Source organism: Coniosporium apollinis (assembly GCF_000281105.1).
Source record: "Coniosporium apollinis CBS 100218 chromosome Unknown supercont1.2, whole genome shotgun sequence".
Lineage (NCBI taxonomy): Eukaryota > Fungi > Ascomycota > Dothideomycetes > Coniosporium > Coniosporium apollinis.
Genome location: NW_006913264.1, coordinates 940794 through 957094, shown reverse-complemented (window position 1 = coordinate 957094; position 16301 = coordinate 940794). Strand labels below are relative to the sequence as shown.

General features: G+C 56.1%; 7 protein-coding genes across 7 annotated transcripts; 3 read left to right on the top strand and 4 right to left on the bottom strand.

The window, feature by feature from the left end:
- Positions 1 to 393: 393 nt before the first annotated feature.
- W97_00715 (uncharacterized protein) lies at positions 394 to 2333 on the bottom strand (the record flags this gene model as incomplete). The annotated part of the gene is made up of 2 exons (XM_007778627.1): positions 394 to 1656; positions 1839 to 2333. 2 exons carry the CDS (start codon positions 2331 to 2333, stop codon positions 394 to 396), a joined length of 1758 nt encoding a protein of 585 aa, XP_007776817.1.
- Positions 2334 to 4371: 2038 nt separating this feature from the next.
- Positions 4372 to 5680, bottom strand: W97_00714 (D-3-phosphoglycerate dehydrogenase; the record flags this gene model as incomplete). Its single annotated transcript, XM_007778626.1, has 4 exons — positions 4372 to 4470; positions 4543 to 4782; positions 4832 to 5450; positions 5640 to 5680. 4 exons carry the CDS (start codon positions 5678 to 5680, stop codon positions 4372 to 4374), a joined length of 999 nt encoding a protein of 332 aa, XP_007776816.1.
- A 1010-nt stretch (positions 5681 to 6690) lies between these two features.
- W97_00713 (uncharacterized protein) lies at positions 6691 to 9437 on the top strand (the record flags this gene model as incomplete). Its single annotated transcript, XM_007778625.1, has 3 exons — positions 6691 to 6883; positions 6941 to 8142; positions 8208 to 9437. The coding sequence occupies 3 exons, from the start codon at positions 6691 to 6693 to the stop codon at positions 9435 to 9437; spliced, it is 2625 nt and encodes an 874-aa protein (XP_007776815.1).
- Positions 9438 to 9605: 168 nt separating this feature from the next.
- Positions 9606 to 10661, bottom strand: W97_00712 (26S proteasome non-ATPase regulatory subunit 10; the record flags this gene model as incomplete). The annotated part of the gene is made up of 6 exons (XM_007778624.1): positions 9606 to 9662; positions 9716 to 9828; positions 9891 to 10227; positions 10310 to 10438; positions 10499 to 10524; positions 10604 to 10661. 6 exons carry the CDS (start codon positions 10659 to 10661, stop codon positions 9606 to 9608), a joined length of 720 nt encoding a protein of 239 aa, XP_007776814.1.
- A 57-nt stretch (positions 10662 to 10718) lies between these two features.
- Positions 10719 to 12145, top strand: W97_00711 (uncharacterized protein; the record flags this gene model as incomplete). Its single annotated transcript, XM_007778623.1, has 3 exons — positions 10719 to 10766; positions 11226 to 11318; positions 11375 to 12145. 3 exons carry the CDS (start codon positions 10719 to 10721, stop codon positions 12143 to 12145), a joined length of 912 nt encoding a protein of 303 aa, XP_007776813.1.
- A 450-nt stretch (positions 12146 to 12595) lies between these two features.
- W97_00710 (uncharacterized protein) lies at positions 12596 to 13801 on the bottom strand (the record flags this gene model as incomplete). Its single annotated transcript, XM_007778622.1, has 1 exon — positions 12596 to 13801. One exon carries the CDS (start codon positions 13799 to 13801, stop codon positions 12596 to 12598), a length of 1206 nt encoding a protein of 401 aa, XP_007776812.1.
- A 1576-nt stretch (positions 13802 to 15377) lies between these two features.
- W97_00709 (adenylyl-sulfate kinase) lies at positions 15378 to 16140 on the top strand (the record flags this gene model as incomplete). Its single annotated transcript, XM_007778621.1, has 3 exons — positions 15378 to 15385; positions 15451 to 15703; positions 15769 to 16140. 3 exons carry the CDS (start codon positions 15378 to 15380, stop codon positions 16138 to 16140), a joined length of 633 nt encoding a protein of 210 aa, XP_007776811.1.
- Positions 16141 to 16301: the final 161 nt, after the last annotated feature.

Sequence of the window (16301 nt, the reverse complement as noted above, 5' to 3'; positions counted from 1 at the left end):
GAGCTGGGGTCTGATGGAAATACTGTACTGAACGTCCTTCGCTGACTCGTCAACGGTTTATTTCCACTTTAACCTCCTTGGCCGGCTTCTTCTAAGCAATGGTATACAGATAGGTTCGACGCTAAAAGAACGGCACAAAGTCCGTGCAATGCTCGGACAAGCGCAAAGGTGAGCAAAAGGCCGGTAGTGGTCCAGCTTGCTTCGCAAGATGCCAACAACAGCCTACCCAGCCAAGACTCGAAATGCGGCACGACGACCTCCTGTAGGACATGTCCCAAAACTCAGCTGCGAATCTGCAAGTACAAGCACTTGTAGTAGCCGAAATGAGCCGGAAAAGCAACGACCCGCCAACGCTAAATGCCGCAGAGACAAAAACACCAAAGCTGAATGTGACTATCGCAGCGCCTGCCATGACTTGATAGCCATGTCGCACAGCCTTTGGATAACCTGTGTGGTTCCTTTGCCCTGCGCCTCATCTTCGATGAACCTCTTCGCAATGAACAACTTCGTCCTCTCGTCAGCATCATCGTTGTTGTACACGTGATGCAAGTTATTAGGGAAATCCGGGATGCGAGGACCGATATGGCGAGCAATGGCCATGGAATAGATGACATCGCGGTTTTCGAGCTGACCGAGTAGGTTACGGCACTCACCGAGCGAGTGCTGGATGGCTCGGATGCCATCCGGATCTTGTGGACGCCTCGAGACCACCGTACCCAGGTTTTTCCAGAACTTCACTTCCAGATCCTTCCAATACTCAAGTCGTACGGGGTAGGCGACTTGCTCGGCAGGGTTCGTCTCCACCGTTCGATTCGTCACAAGATATTCAAAGACTTCTAGCCGCTTCGTGACCTCGTGTGTTTGCAGATCAACTCCACCAGCAGTCGCGCCGTTTGCACCGTTCATCGTGGCTGCTGGAGGACGACATAAGCAGAACAAGTTCCACACAAGCCTCGCCTCGAGACTTGGGAGACGCCTCAATCCCTCATAGTCGTTCTGAACGGCGCGAAACTGCTCCAGCAGGTGGGCGAACATCTCGAGGACCCGCGCATCAGCCATCAGTCGAGAGAACCCTTTCGTCGAGTACCAGCTCGTTTCGAGCCATCTGTCCAACCCTGGAGCATAGTCCCTGGTGTATAGAACTCTGATCTCCTCAATGACTGACGAAGCTACTGGTCCGTTGTTGGGTGGTATCGGAGCAGGAGCATGGCCGCCGATGACGAATAGATCTTCGATCGGGACCGGCTGGCCGGCAGGGTGCGGAGCTTCGCTCTTGATAGGTGCGCTCATGTCCTGTTGGTTTGTGTAGGAGATCGGTGGGATTGCTATGGCGGCAGGTCCTGCTGCAGCAAGCGCTGGATCGATGGCGGGGCCGATCTCGTACGATGGATCCGCTGCTGGAGCTGGAGGATAGACGGGCGCACCCAAGCCTGGCGCGTAGCCTGCGCTTGCAGCTGGTGCGTACCCCTGCGGGACGTTCGAATATGCAGCCTGTGGAGGGGCAGAGATTGCGGGTGTCGAGGCCGAGAGGGGTGCAGCGCTTGGTGCAGGCTGTATTTGCGGAGGGCCAGGCTGCTGCTTGAAGATCGGATCGTAACCCAAGCACTCACGCTTGCTCTTCTGGCAGTTTCGACACGTTGGATGGGCCTCGTCGCACTGGTGAAGAAAGCTGAGGTCAGCACGGAACGGTGTATCGCTAGTGTTGAAGTTGAAGCGCTCTCGCTAATATAAGCGACCGTGGGGAACAAGCGATTCCGCGCCTTCTGTCCCTGCATCATCTACAAACATCGAAACCAGAAGAAACCAGATCCTCTTCGACACTCGCACAACGCGCTTACCTTTATGCGCCGCTTCCGACACGTCAAACACCCAGTTTTCGTCCGCCGCTTGATCTCCTTCTTGTGCCGCCCTCCCGACATTATCCTCTGATCCGGTCCTTGCGCCGGTAGCTGATACCGCATCATCGAGCTGTGTGGTTGAGATGTGATGTGCATCGGCTGGCCTGGAGGCGGCATGGAATGCGCATAGTAGGCGTTTATCGGGGCTGGAGGCGGGGGCAAAGGTGAACCCATCGGCTGCTGCGACGGCTGCGACGGCTGCTGCGCTTGCGGCTGCGGCTGTGGCTGTCCGTCAGTTTGGCGTATGGGAGGAAGATTCAGCGACTGCAGTGGTATGCTCGAGGCTGTTGGCGATGCGCGATATGGCTCAGCGGTCGGCGGCCCTTGCGGCGGAGGGTAGGTGTACGTCGGCTGCGTTGAAGGCGATGGATAGGAATGTGGAGAATGATATGGTGGATGCTGCTGGCGCGCTTGTGCACCGTTCTGCTCGGCCATGGTGGTTTCGGGTCTTTGCGACGCAGGTTCTTCGATCTTTGACAGATGCGCTTCCTGGCTTGCAACGCCCGGACCTATCTCGGAAGGTCAGCCTTATTCAACCCGACACTGGCGCGCTCCATGTCACTCTGCAAAGCGCCTCGTGTTGCGTGTTGACATGGTAAAATGGTAATGAAGCGCGCCAGAGCTGGGTAGGGTCGCATGAAACATACCTACTTGAACAGCCGAGTCCGGGGAGAGCTCGACGCCAACAGCGGTCCGCGTAGGCGAGATGGAACTCGAAAGAGAGCGCCCGCACGTTGGGGGCGAGGAAAACGTGACCAGGCCCACGTCAGGCGCTGCAACCGCCAGGCCAGGGGCTTCCAGCCTCCGTCAGGGGGGTCGAAGAGGGGCTAGGCACGGTTGTCGAGAGTGTCGACGGGAGCTTGCGGCATGGGTAAGACTCTCTACAACAGCGAGCAAGGTCAGCGAGGTCTGCCTCGGCGCCAGTGCGCAGTGAATAGACGCAACGCAGCAGCATTGCTGGCTGCCTCCCCGCGGCTTGCGGGGACAGAAATGGCCAGAGAGCGCATGGAAAGCTGGCCGGCGCATCGTGCATACTGCATGCGTGACATGCCTAAGGAGAACTGCTATTGGGGGTAGAGGCTCAACGCCAGCCTAACCTGGAAGGAAAGCAACAACTAGCCCGGGTTCAGGACTGTGGCTGTGACACGATGGGAGTCCCGTCGGCCACTTTCGAATGTTGGCACCTGAAGTACCCGATCGCTGCCGAACTGCATCGCAGCAAAGATGTAGCTGGCGGCTGTATCCCGAGCCGTCTTGTCGGTTGCTCGCAGTGAAGGAAGGGAAGGGAAGGGAAGGGCAGAGGGTCCACGTCTCTTGGCCTGTATGCATACAACTCTGATGGGCTAGTAGATGGTGTTTCGCACGTACCTTTACGTGTTAGTCTCCCGCTCGCTTGAGGAAGCGAGGTGTAAGTTAGGGGAAGCTCGACTACCGAAGCGATCAAGCAACAGTATCGTTGATGCTGACCTGCTTGCGACGCAAGACAACGCAAACGCTGCAGGCGGATGAGGTTGTTGATGTGGCGGAGAGGAGGTGAGATGCATCTCGAGGTCTCGAGCGGCTGAAGAATTTTGATTCGAGGTTACCGACTATACCGCCTTTGGCAAAGTCTTCCACTCGGTCGCTGTCTCTATCTCTTTCACCACGCCACCTCTACTATTTACCTTCCGGATGAGAGCACAAACTTGTACATCTTGAAAGGTTGTTTCGCTGTGACTACAGCGTGAGATTTCCACTAGCCAATCCAACATCTTCACCTCCAATCGACATTGTGACTCTGCTTACGGCAAAACCCGTTTCCGTGGATGCTAGACAACACGTGCTGGGTACGACCGTAATCCATTCCGGCGTAAAAGTAGCAGCAAGAGGGATATGTGTAAGGTACAGCACTGCGAGATTTGGCAAAGGATACATTTGAGATTGTGTATACGCCGCCGCTTGCATCCTCTCTGCCTTGTACCCCGATAAACCCTTGCTCACACTGTTTGCATCTATGCCAATTCTCGATATTGGGTTGCATGATGAGTTGGAGTGAATCTTGCCTGGCAACTCCTGGTCTTTGCAGCTTACCCGCGACTTTCAGATGGTTCCTGATAGTAGGAGATTTTTCACGAAAGACGCGTCAAGTCGTTGCGGACAGGACGGCTAAGCAGCATGTGTCTCGTTGCACAGAGTCTCCAAGCAGGCGACGGAACGACGTCCACTCGAGCTGTGCCCACATATTCGGATGCCTGGCGCCAGGGCTCACTGCAATGCCAGTATATGATGTTCTGAACAGCAACAGAGAAAGTGCACGTCCTTGCCTTTCAGTATCGGGCGTTAATCGACGCCTGTTTCTCTAGATCTCTTTCTCGTGAATCATCCCAATATACGCGGCGTCGAAACGCATCTCTACCGAGGCGTCTTTCTTCTTGCTAAGTCTATACGCTCCTCCTGTCTAAAACGAAACGACGACTGATGAAGTTCCGAACGCTCACATATCCGCCTGCTCAGGCACGACGTTGTTCAGCTCTCCCTTTTCTAATACGGCCCTCACATTCCCAATGTTCCATTCTTCCATCGCCGTTTGCGTCTAGTCTGATGTCAGTGCCTGACCGCGCACCAATAGATTAAGATGGAGGGTATGTAGAGCACGTAGACCTACCTCAACTGTCCACGTCCCCATGTGCGGCACGAGCATGACGTGAGGATTCGCAACCAGGCCCGGATGCACTTCTGGCTCCTCTTCGTAAACATCGAGACCGCAAGACCATACGAGCCCGCTGTCCAGCGCCCTCACAAGAGCATCCTCGTCAATGACGGCGCCCCGTGCGGTATTCACTATCACAACCCCCTTCTTCATCTTCTCGAACTCCCTCGTCGAGATTATATGGCGAGTGTGCTTCTGCTCAATGTTAGCTTCTTTCTGCGGCGAAAACCGGTAAACACTTTACATTTAGCGGTAGATTCAGGCTAATGACATCGCTCGTGCCGAGGAGTTCATCAAATGAAACATAATCGGCGCCCCCGGCCAACTCTTCGCTGAGTTTACTTCGGTTATGGTAGATGACCCTCATCCCAAACGCCTCCGCCTTCTTCTTCAGGTTCCTCCCTATGCCGCCCATTCCCAGAATTCCCAACACCTTTCCTTTGGGATCATGTCCCAGAGGCGGCGGAGGGTGGCCCCTCCACTTGCCTTCCCTCAGCGCAATCATTGAGGTGTTAAAGCCGCGTAGAGCTCCAAGGATAAGAAACATATTCACATCCGCCGTCGCGTCATCGACAGCCGTCGGCACATTCGACACACAGATCCCGCGGGCGGTGCAGGCGTGCACGTCGACTTGGTCGTAGCCGGCCCCGCAATTACAGATAAACTTCAGGCTTTCTGGCAACGCTTGGACAAGTTCCTCGTCGACCATGCCGGTGATTGAGACGGAAGCGAACGTCCGGTAGGCCACGAGGACGCCGTCGAGCTTCCCGCTTTTGCATTCTTCGAGGAACTCAGAGCGGTTGCGGGAGGATGGCGTAATGAGCTCTGCTAGGGAGGATAGGGCATCCCATGCTTCGTGAGCGCTGGTGGATGTCAGATTTGTGATGAAGAGCGGATGAAGGGATAGTTGAATCATCGGCACATTGGCTACGTTTTGAAATGGGATCAAATTTATCTTGGGCTGGCAATGTATGAACTAATTGGAAACAACACGGAAAGCAGAAAGGTCACGATTAAACAGATACGTACGGAGGTAATGTAGCGCTACTTACTGCTCGATTTCACCCAACAAAAGGACTTTCGGTTTGCTCATGTTGAAGGCGAAGGAAGAAAGCGAACTACGAAAGCGCAGCAAGGACAATGCAATTGGAGAGATGAGAATGGCTCTGCCTGTGACTGAGGATCAAGGATAACTAAACTTATATTTTTGCTGCTGGTGACTCTTCTGGTCCCAGGACAAATTGTCCGGTGGAGAGGATGCCCCGCGGTGAAAACTGCCCCGCCATGCCAGCATCCTCGGGAGATTTGGATGCGAGTTCCTACAGTATGAGAACGAAGCCTTGATACTTGTTTACTTCAGCATCGGACGAGTATTCTAGTATGCAGATGATGCGGCTCAATCTGCTGGTGCAGCATACCACGGGATTCTACCTGGTCAGGAATCTTCCTCTCTTAACATTTCAACCAAATACAACAGTCTCATAGTGCTACACAACGCCTTCCAACGGCACCAAACCTATGCCCGCTACCCTCAGTGGGACTTGCTTGGGCACCTTAGCTCTCTGACTTATTGTTGCTGCCGTCGGTGGCCGGCTTCTCCCCAGGATCGCGGTATAGAGTGGGTTGCAGATGGGTTTCTCACGGTCGAACTGTCAGGGCATCTCTGTTGAAGCAGTGCTTACCTGCTGCCTAAGCAGTCTGGGCTGGTTAGGGAGGATGGGCAGGGTGGAATGGCTCCATTCAAGAACAGAATGACTTTACTCTACCGTGGAGGCAGATCTGTGGAAGCCGGAGGATCGGCGTTTCCAGAGTGTGACACGCAACGGCTGCGGGAGATCAGCCCTGCGGCGTCACCTCCCGTCGCTGTGCCCAAGGTGCCCCTTCGTGCTATGAGCAACCATCCCCAGAGACTGACATCTGCCATACTTCTTCCCGCCGCGGCGGCAGACTTGACGTTGAAAGGGCCAAGCAGCTTGCGGCGAGACAGTCTCGTTCCGCGCGACCCTCCACCAACGGCATTACCGAGCAATGAAATCCCCCAAACGCCGAAGAACAGCACCGCAATCTCCTGCCTGATCCCGGATCTGTAGTAGACCCCGTAGGATGAGCGCCCAAGCTTCCAAACCCAAACAAACCTCGCGATGGGGCTCTCTTCTCTCTGGCGCCGTGGCCGGCATCGAATCAAAGCTGGATACCATATTAGCGGAAGATGATCAGGCTTCCGCGCGGAGTAGGGCTGCCGAGAAGGCTAGACAAGAAGCGGCACAGCAGGCGAAGGGGGTGCAGTCTGAGCAAGGTATGCCTGATACCATGGGCGTGGCCGACGTCGTTGATTGACCTAGGATTCAAGGAGTATCGCGAACTTCCTCACGAAGCAGACCAAACGGCCGGCTTCAAGATAGATTGGCAAAGGCCGTGGTCAAGGGCGGTGAAACGTCGAGACCTGGCAGTCGACCGCCGACTACAGAACCGTCGCGGACAGCCAGTCCATCACTAGACGCCGATATTGCACCATCGAGCTTAGGTTCCAAGACATCGGACACTGTTTCCGAGCCCGCTCCAACACGACCAGGTGCAGAAGCATCACAAGATGAAGAGAAAATATTGGAAAATGCAGGGCAAGAGCCATCGGCACCATCAACGCTCGTCACCGCGCTACCCCCCTCCCAGCCCACCTCTGTCTCTAGCCTTCTCGGCATCCAAGACAAGCCGTCTCCCCGTCCCTCCTTTGAGTCCACCACATCATCCCGCCCCTCACCAGACGCCCCCACACCCGCCGTTCTATCCCCCACCGAGCCTCCAGGAGCTTCACCCTCACCCCTCTCCCCCCACGCTGACGAAATCGCCCGCCTACGCGAAGACCACCGCACCGAGCTGCATGCCCACCTCGAGCGCACCGACGCCCTCCAAGCTAAGCTCTCCTATCTCGCCCGGCAAGCCGCCGAGACCGCATCCACCACCGCCTCCACCCTTCCAACCGGGAGTTTAGACCGTAGAATAGCAGAAAAGGACGCGCAGATCGCGGAGTTGCTCGACGAGGGCCAGGCCCTTAGCAAGCGGGAGCTGGCGCAGCTGAGCACGATCAAGAAACTGCGGGCCAGTCGTGTAGAAGAAGAGAAGGCGAGTACGGCGTTGAGGCAGCGGTTAGCGAAGGCGGAGAGCGAGCGCGAGGAGGCAAGGGAGTGGGCTAAGCGGGCGGAAGGTGCGGAAAAGGCGGCGAGTGAGGGGATGAGAGCGCTTGCGCGGATTGAGCGTGAGGTCGATGCCCTGAAGGTCGAGCGAGAGGGTGCGGTGAGGACAATTGAGGAGTTGAGGCGACGCTTGGAAGAGGCAGAAGCGAGGGCCGAACAAGCGGAGAAGAGCGCACCTGTCGGCGCGCTGGAGGCTGAGATGAAGGCCGGTCGGGAGTTGAGAGATGAGATTGAGGATCTGCGGATCGAGAAGAAGATTGTAGAAGACAGGGCAAGAGCGGAGGTGAGAGAGGCCAAAGCGGAGACAAACAAACAGGCAGAGAATGCAAGCGCAAAGGAGATGGAGCTGAGAGGCGAAGTTGCTGTAAGCTATTTCCACTAATAACTCCGGTTGGCAACCTTCGTTACATGGCATACTGATCAGACCAGAATCTCGAAGCAAAGCTCGAACTCCTACGAGCGAGGACAGAAGAAGCGACATCCGACCCAACGAACTCGACGCAGACTAAGCTCCTCCGCCAAATCGAGACGTTGCAGACTCAGTACGCCCTCGCATCCGAAAATTGGCAGGGGATCGAGGGCACGCTAACTGCACGCGTTGCTGCGCTGGAGAAGGAGCGCGACGATGCAGCCAAGCGCGAGGCAGACGTCCGCCGCAAAGCACGAGATGTTAATGCAAAATCGCGTCGCCTTGAACAGGAGCTTGACAGCGTCAACGACCGCGCCAAGACGTTCGAGCAAGACGTCCAGGAGCAGAGGGACGCGATCCGGAAACTCCAGACGAGGCTGCGACAGGCTGAAGGCGCTCTCGAAGACGCACGGCAGCAATTCGAGCGCGATCGCAAGATGTGGGATACGGAGCTTCAGCAACGGATAGCAGAAGAGAAGGTCAAATGGCGCGCCGAGCACGCCAGCAGCAGCCACAGCAGCCATCCGCCCACTTTAGCCGACGCTCGATTCCTAGGCGCAGAGAGCCCAACAGCAACCAGCAGCCTGAGGAAACACTCAACCCCCGACCTCCTCGGCCTGCATGCCCGCAGGACCATGAACCGCACCGCATCCACCGATTCCCCCCTCCTCCCACTCGAGCACGACCGCCCTCCTAGCAGCAGCCGCCGGCTTTCCACGCAGCCTCTGCGGACGCCCGATGCAGGCACGCCGCGCAGACAGGATTCGACGCCCTCGCTCTCGCAGCTCAACGGCGGTGGCTACTCGCAAACGCCGCCCTCGATCCAGGCATACGACCACGATGAGCAGCTCGACACGGGCTCATCGCCGCATCTCACAGTGAACGACATCCTCTCCGTCAGCACCGTCGGCGCAGGACCGTCCGTCCAGCTCGTCGAGCGCATGAGCGCCGCGGTACGCCGGCTCGAGTCCGAGAAAGCGGCCACGAAGGAGGAGATGGCGCGGCTGGCTGCGCAGCGGGATGGCGCTCGCGAGGAGGTCGTGGCGCTGATGCGGGAGGTCGAGGTGAAGAGGGCCGCGGACGTCAAGGCGCGGGAGGCGGAGAAGAGGATCAGGGAGATGGAGCAGCGGTATGAGACTACGCTGGAGATGCTGGGCGAAAAGAGCGAGAGAGTCGAGGAGTTGATGAACGATGTTGCTGATTTGAAGAACATGTATCGGGAGCTGGTCGAGGAGAAGGTCGGGCGGTGAGCGTGGCTCGCTGTGCATCCCTGCATCTTTTGATATGCCTGGGGCGAAGCAGGTTCTGACAGCATTGATATGGCGCCTTCTCCAATGCATTTCCATGGCGCTGAACTGATCCACCCGCTGGCATCGTCACGAGAGACCCTCACGTGGTTCAGTGACCCGAGAAGACTCCTACTGTTCCAGATCTATACCTTCTCGCTCAGCGCTCTGGAGGATAAAGTCTCTGATCTGCCAGCTGTCAGTCCAACCACGTGTCCCCCGTACACAGATAGTCTACCGACCTTGGCATCCGGTGCCAGCTGTATTGCCAGATGTCCATCCGTATCTCTCTTGTCCGTCTCCGCACCAGCCTTGAGCAGCATCATCGCCGCGTCACCGTGACCCTCCGAAATGGCTGCCCATAAGTCAACACTCCTTCTCACCGTCTCGAAGTATGCCATCCCAACCCAAACTTACCATGATGCAACGCCGTCATCCCATCCACATCCGTCGCATTAACCGGACTCTTATTCTCCAGCAGCAGCTTCATCATTGGCACGCTCCCGACCGCCGCGGCGCGATGCAGCGCCAGCTGGCCGCGCTTGTCCTTCACCCGCGCGGAGGCCTTGTGCGCGGTCAGCTTGCGCGCCGTATCGATGTTGTTCTTGGACGCCGCGAAGTGGAGCGCGGTCTGCCCGTTGTTGTTCTTGGCGTTGACGTCTGCGCCCGCGGAGAGGAGCGTGTCGATCAGGGCGTCGCCGTCGCCGGCTCTGAGGGAGGAGGCCATCATTAGGGGCGTCCAGCCTAGGCCGTCCTGGGGTGGGAAACGGGGGGTTAGCTGTCTGTTGTAGTGCTTGGGGGTGCGTTCTGGGTGGTGTGGGGGGATATGCACATACTTGCGCGTCTACGTCAAAGTTCTTGCTCTGCATGAGTAGCTGCACGATTTCGGGCCGGTTGTAGGAGACGGCCCAGTGGAGTGGCAGTCGGTCATCTTCGTCGCGGCGGGAGGAGAGGCGCGGGTTGGCCTAGGGATGATGAAACTCAGCTACCACACGGGCTTTACTTTGGGGTGGACTGAGGCTCACATTGAGAAGCGACTCCACTACGCTTGCTGAAGGACAGTGTTAGCCTGATTGCTGCGATTTGAGAGTAGTTTTGGGGTTTTTGGGGCTTTTAGGGAGACTTCGTACTTTTGCCCTCTCGGGCGGCTTCGTGGATCTCGTATCTGTCTTTGTTCTGGGAATCCATACTGTAGGGAAAAGAAGATGGCCGGGCTGTCTCTGGGGTAGGTGGGTGTTTACTCAAATGGACAATGACGACGGATTCCTTCAATCGCGAAACGCGGCACGGGCGGTAAGGCTGAGCTGGACCTGTCAGGAGGTCACGTGATATCGAACGCCTTATCGCCTCATCTTGACGGCCTCCGTAGTGTAGTTTGATCACATAAACCCTGTGCGATTGACATGGCTAGAGTAGTAGGTACAAATGGCTTCCCTTTGACCTCTTATTTTCTCCTCAGAGCCGCAATCATGCAACTTCCAATCCTTCACCATATACATATTCTCTCAGTGATGATGTTTTCAATGCAATTCCATGCTGTGCGGAGAGCTGGGCGCCACATCAAGAGAATAAGCATCGCTCGTTGTTCCGTTTCCATGACAGGTCTTTTTGGATCCACGAGCGGAATGTCATATCTTGTTCCCATTTTCTAGCATTGATGTACACAAGCTAGGATGAACCCCTGACATTGTGTTCTTACTCGCCCCTATTCAAGACTCACGATGCCCCTGGACCGATATTGACGCGGGACAGGCAATAGGGCAAATCTGCTCAACAGCAGACATAGCCCACAACCTATCCCAGTGTCAGACGCTCGTCCAGAAAGCCGCTGAAGCCGGTGCCCAGGTACGGCTGTAACCCTCCCTTGCCGGTTCGCGGATCCCACCACCTAACTATCGAAGGCGCTCTTCCTCCCCGAAGCCTCCGACTATATCGCCACCTCCGCCGGCCAAAGCCTCTCCCTCGTCCAAGCCGCCACCACCAGCCCCTTCGTGCAGGGCCTCCAATCCTCCGCACGTGAGCACGCCCTCCCCATCCACGTCGGGATCCACGAGCCCGCGACCAGGGGCGCCAAAGTGGCCAACACGCTCCTCTGGATCTCCTCGACCGGCGATGTCGCGCAGCGCTATCAAAAACTGCACCTCTTCGACGTCTCCATCGCGAACGGGCCCGTGCTCCAAGAAAGCGCGAGCGTCGAGCCAGGATCCTCTCTGCTCCCGCCCTTCGAGACGCCAGTGGGGAATGTGGGCGCGCTCATCTGCTTCGATCTGCGCTTCCCGGAGCCGTCGCTAGCGCTGCGGCGGCAGGGCGCGCAGATCTTGACGTACCCCTCCGCATTTACGGTACCGACTGGCCGCGCGCACTGGGAGCCTCTGCTGCGGGCCCGCGCGATCGAGACGCAGAGCTACGTTGTGGCCGCTGCACAGTGCGGAAGGCACAATGAGCAGAGGGTGTCGTACGGGCATAGTATGATCATTGACCCGTGGGGGCGAATTTTGGCGGAGCTAGGGGGCGTGGATGAGGATGGGATGGTTGAGGGGAAGGGGGCCGGCGGTGTCGAGGGGGCTTCTGAGCCGTTGATTGCGGTGGCGGAGATTGATCTGGGGTATTTGGAGAAGGTGAGGAGAGAGATGCCGTTGTTGAGGCGGACAGATGTGTATCCTGAAGTGTGAGTGGGCCTTGGGGTTTGGGGAATGGGAATAGCAGCTGGAGCAAAGTGATCAAGGCAGCCGGCCGCGTGTGAGGTACATATCAGCAGTGTCACGGCTTGCCTAGACGTCACTTATTTGATACTGGGAGATAGATTAAAGGTGAATGAATTACTATTAAGTGAAAGTAGCTATGACCAGACGCTCTTGGATCCAGACCAGATCTGCTAGTCCAATCCTGATCCCAATCCCAATCCCAATCCTTATCCAAGGAAGCTGATGAAGTACAGAAACGCCGCCCAGGGTATCTCTTCAGAAACAGGCTGCAAAAGAGAGTGCAACCAAAACGCCGCCAACGCCGCGCTGGGTATTCCGTGGAATCACACAGCAAGAAAGTGCAATAAAAAACTGCGGAAAACGCCCCCAGGGTATCCACCGAACAACCACAAGAGAGGCAGACCTAAAAGGAAACGCTCATAATGGCGTCATCACTGTCTCCAGCTGTGTCGGAAAACGTAATACGCCGGCTTGGGACCACGGTGGAACGATTGAAGCATCGATTCTCAGGCCTGGCGTACTGTGGAGGCACGACGGTGAGTAACCCATGTTGGGCTCCACGACGCTGGCGTACTGTGTAGGCTTGGTGATTGGTTTGCGAGGCGTGTTATTGCCGCCACGAATCATCTCGTAGCCACCTCGTTTCTGCAGCCGTCGGAGCTTCTCCTCCTCGGTTTCTGGAATGATTCTGATGCGCTTTACTCTGACGTGAGATCTGCCGACGCCTTGGAGCCAGTACTGGGCACTTTCGATAGAGGTGATAGGTGAAGAGTCGAAGCCGCGTGTGATGAGCGTGCCGGTATTTTCGTCATAAATGCTTTCGCTTCTGGAGGAAGTGGTTTTGCCGGAGGATGATGATGAATTGGAGTCGTTGCTGTTGACTCTTGAGAGAGGCGCGAGTTGCGCGATCTCTTCGTCGAATGGGTGAGGCCCGAGGATCTTCTCGAAACCTGGCTGTCCAAAGAGCCTTTGGCAGCCCAGCATCTGTTCTTCCTGACTCTTGCGGCGTTCGAGCCATTCGCATGTTGCATTGGCCGGGTGACGATATCGTCCAACGCCGATGGTGGCACTTTCTGTGTGCGAGTGAGAGAGGCTTGACTGTGCGCCAGAGGCCTTCTCGATGAGCGTGAGGGTTGAGCTGCTCGATGGTGTTGTCGAAGTTGTTGATACGACGCTGTCTTTGCGATGAGGATGAGATGATTTTGCGTCGGGAGATGAGGTTGTGTGAAGGAGAATTGGAGCTTTCATGTGAGGGAAGATGCAACCGGAGCTTTCCGCCGCTGGTAGTGAAGAAGACATCTCCTCGAGGATGAGCAGAGGAGCGACGACGCGAGGGAACGCCGCTGTGTGAGCGCGCTCGACACGGGGTGAGAAGCCATGGCGGATGGTGCTTTGCGGAAGAGGAGAGTCGGCGCACTGAGTCGTGACTGGGAGACGCATTGAAGGTTGATCCTGCATGGGCTCGGCCTTCTGAGCGGACTGCTTGATAACAGCCTTTGCGAGGATTTGAGCTTGATCGACTGCAGTGCATGGCTTGCGGTTGCGGCCAGTGCCAGCGCACAATTTGATGGCGCGGTCTCCGAAGATGGTGTTGAAGAGTGTGCTGAAGAGTACGCTGAACATCTTGGACGTTCTTGCTGGGACAGACAATCTAGCAGTTGCGTTGAGAGGAGGATGTAGTTTCGGAAGGCGTGATGGTGATACAGAAATTATGATGAGTACAGAGCTTTTGGTGGTACAGAGCTTTTGACGGTACAGAGTTCTGGTGAGCGCGCTTGTGTTGTCAAGAGTGAAGACAACTGGTGTGTGGTGGAGAGAAGAGAGACGGACGGGCGACAGTTGATATTCACTTCGCGCTACCCCCACAGTGCGGAAATATCAAAACCAGACCCAGGGATCGCAGCCCAACCCGTACACTCCCAACCTCTCCAAAAGCTCACAAAACCAAGTGAAATCACGCGGCATCATAGTACGCTAGACTTTGAGAAGATATCAGTTGGCCCAATTGAAGTGATAACCTCGTCGAGGTGCGAAACTTCGCCCGTCCGCGCACAGCCAAACGCACCATCTCCCAATCACTGTACCAAAGACCTGCTGAACGTGAGCGTTATCAGTGTGGCTTTAACGAGCCGTATACCTAACTGTCGGCTTCTGAGATACTCGTACTTATACTGCAAGCCATGTGCTTGCTGGAATTTCGCAGCTTCTTATAGCCTTCCTGCTATGGTGATTAGCCAGCGCAGAACGGACAAACCTTTGCTCTACAACCCAAACTACTGAGCCGCGGCAAACACACCCAACGACGGTACCACTCCACGCCACACGAGCTGCAACACGCGTCAATGGCAATTGCCTGGCCTTACATGAGCCGTATTCCGCTTTGTGAAGCCTTGTCGTAGCTGTCAACGCCCCTTCCTATCTTGATAGCCCGTCCGGCGCTCAGATCCTGGCCAGTGGTATCTTCTTGCTGCTAAACTTTTGTCCCCTTCAGCCAGATATCCCGAATATCAACTCGAATAATCAAGGGTCTGAAGTGGGATTCCCCTTGAACATGTCATCTCTTTTCCGAAGCGGAGACGCTTCCAGTGTCGTGATGAGAGGGTGGGGTATTGTGAAGGTATGTTCAACTTTTGTCTCCCAAAGTCATCTTGCCGTCGTTATGGTGCGTCGTATATATCGACCACGATAAGTCCTCTCGCAGGTACATTGGATATCAACGGCGTTTGACCATGGATAAGGTGGTAGGACGGGAAGTCGCAGATACTCATCCAAGGGTCGTGCATTCCATAGAGTCATAAGTGTAATAAGGCGATGCTTTTCCAACATCGACTAGAACAATTTGCGATGGTTTTACCGTGCCGTGAAGACAAGAGCAGGGCCAGACGTGTACAGGCACCAGCTGACGTCGCTCCGCTCCGCTCCTCGCAGGCGGGAAAGATGGCAGGGACAGGTCGCCTTCGGCGGACAGGCGGCCGGGCAAAGAGATTTGCTTTCAGCCTTGTGGGGGTCAAAACGCCATCGGCTGCAGCGCTGCAAGGGGACGAATACCGAATGGCGCACCCCGAAAAGCACGTCATCGTCAGGGTCCAATATCACAACTTTTTTGTCGCGGGTACATAAAGTTTGAATATACACACTCAGTCGCTTCAATTGCTTCAAGGTCGCTCTATTTTAGAAACTGTAATTCTTAACAAACACAATGGCAACGTGAGTTTGCTCCTTGTGCCTCTGTGCCCCACCGTTGCACAAAAAGACTGACGGATCAACGACAGCAATATTACATGGCACGAGGGTCTCTCTCGCGCTGAGCGCAACACATACCGCAAACAGCGTGGAATGACGATATGGTTCACCGGCTTGTCAGCATCTGGTAAATCGACCATCGCGACCGCACTCGAACAGCATCTACTGCACCTCGGTTTCGCCGCATACCGGCTCGACGGCGACAACGTACGATTCGGCTTGAACAAGGACCTAGGCTTCTCAGAAAGAGACCGGAACGAGAACATCAGACGGATAGCAGAGGTACGGACTAGTCTTGGGCGCACCGTTATGCTGGTTGCACAGCGCGCTAATGCAATCCGACGCAGGTCGCCAAGCTCTTCGCCGACTCCTCCACCATCGCCCTAACCTCCTTCATCTCGCCCTACCGAAAAGACCGCCAGACAGCGCGCGAGCTGCACGCCACGCCCTCGCCCGCCCATCCCGACGACGAGCCCCTCCCCTTCATCGAGGTCTTCGTCGACATTCCCGTCGAAGAGGCCGAGAAGCGAGATCCAAAGGGCCTGTACAAGAAGGCACGGGAGGGCAAGATCCCCGAGTTCACGGGCATCAGCGCGCCGTATGAGGAGCCGGAGAATGCGGAGATCAGGATAGAGACCGTCAAGACGAGCGTGGAGGACGCGGTCAAGCAGATCGTGACGTATCTGGAAGAACGGGGATTGTTGAAATTGGAGAGCTGAGGCCTTGGCGGGCGGCGTTTCTGGCTTGCGGGACCTTAGTCCATCCCAGGCGAAATACAGCGGAAGCTGAAGACAATGGGGAGGTACTCCAGCTAACGGCTATATACACTACATGGAGGTTCATTACAAGTAGAGAGTACATAGAGGTCCAGTTGCAGATA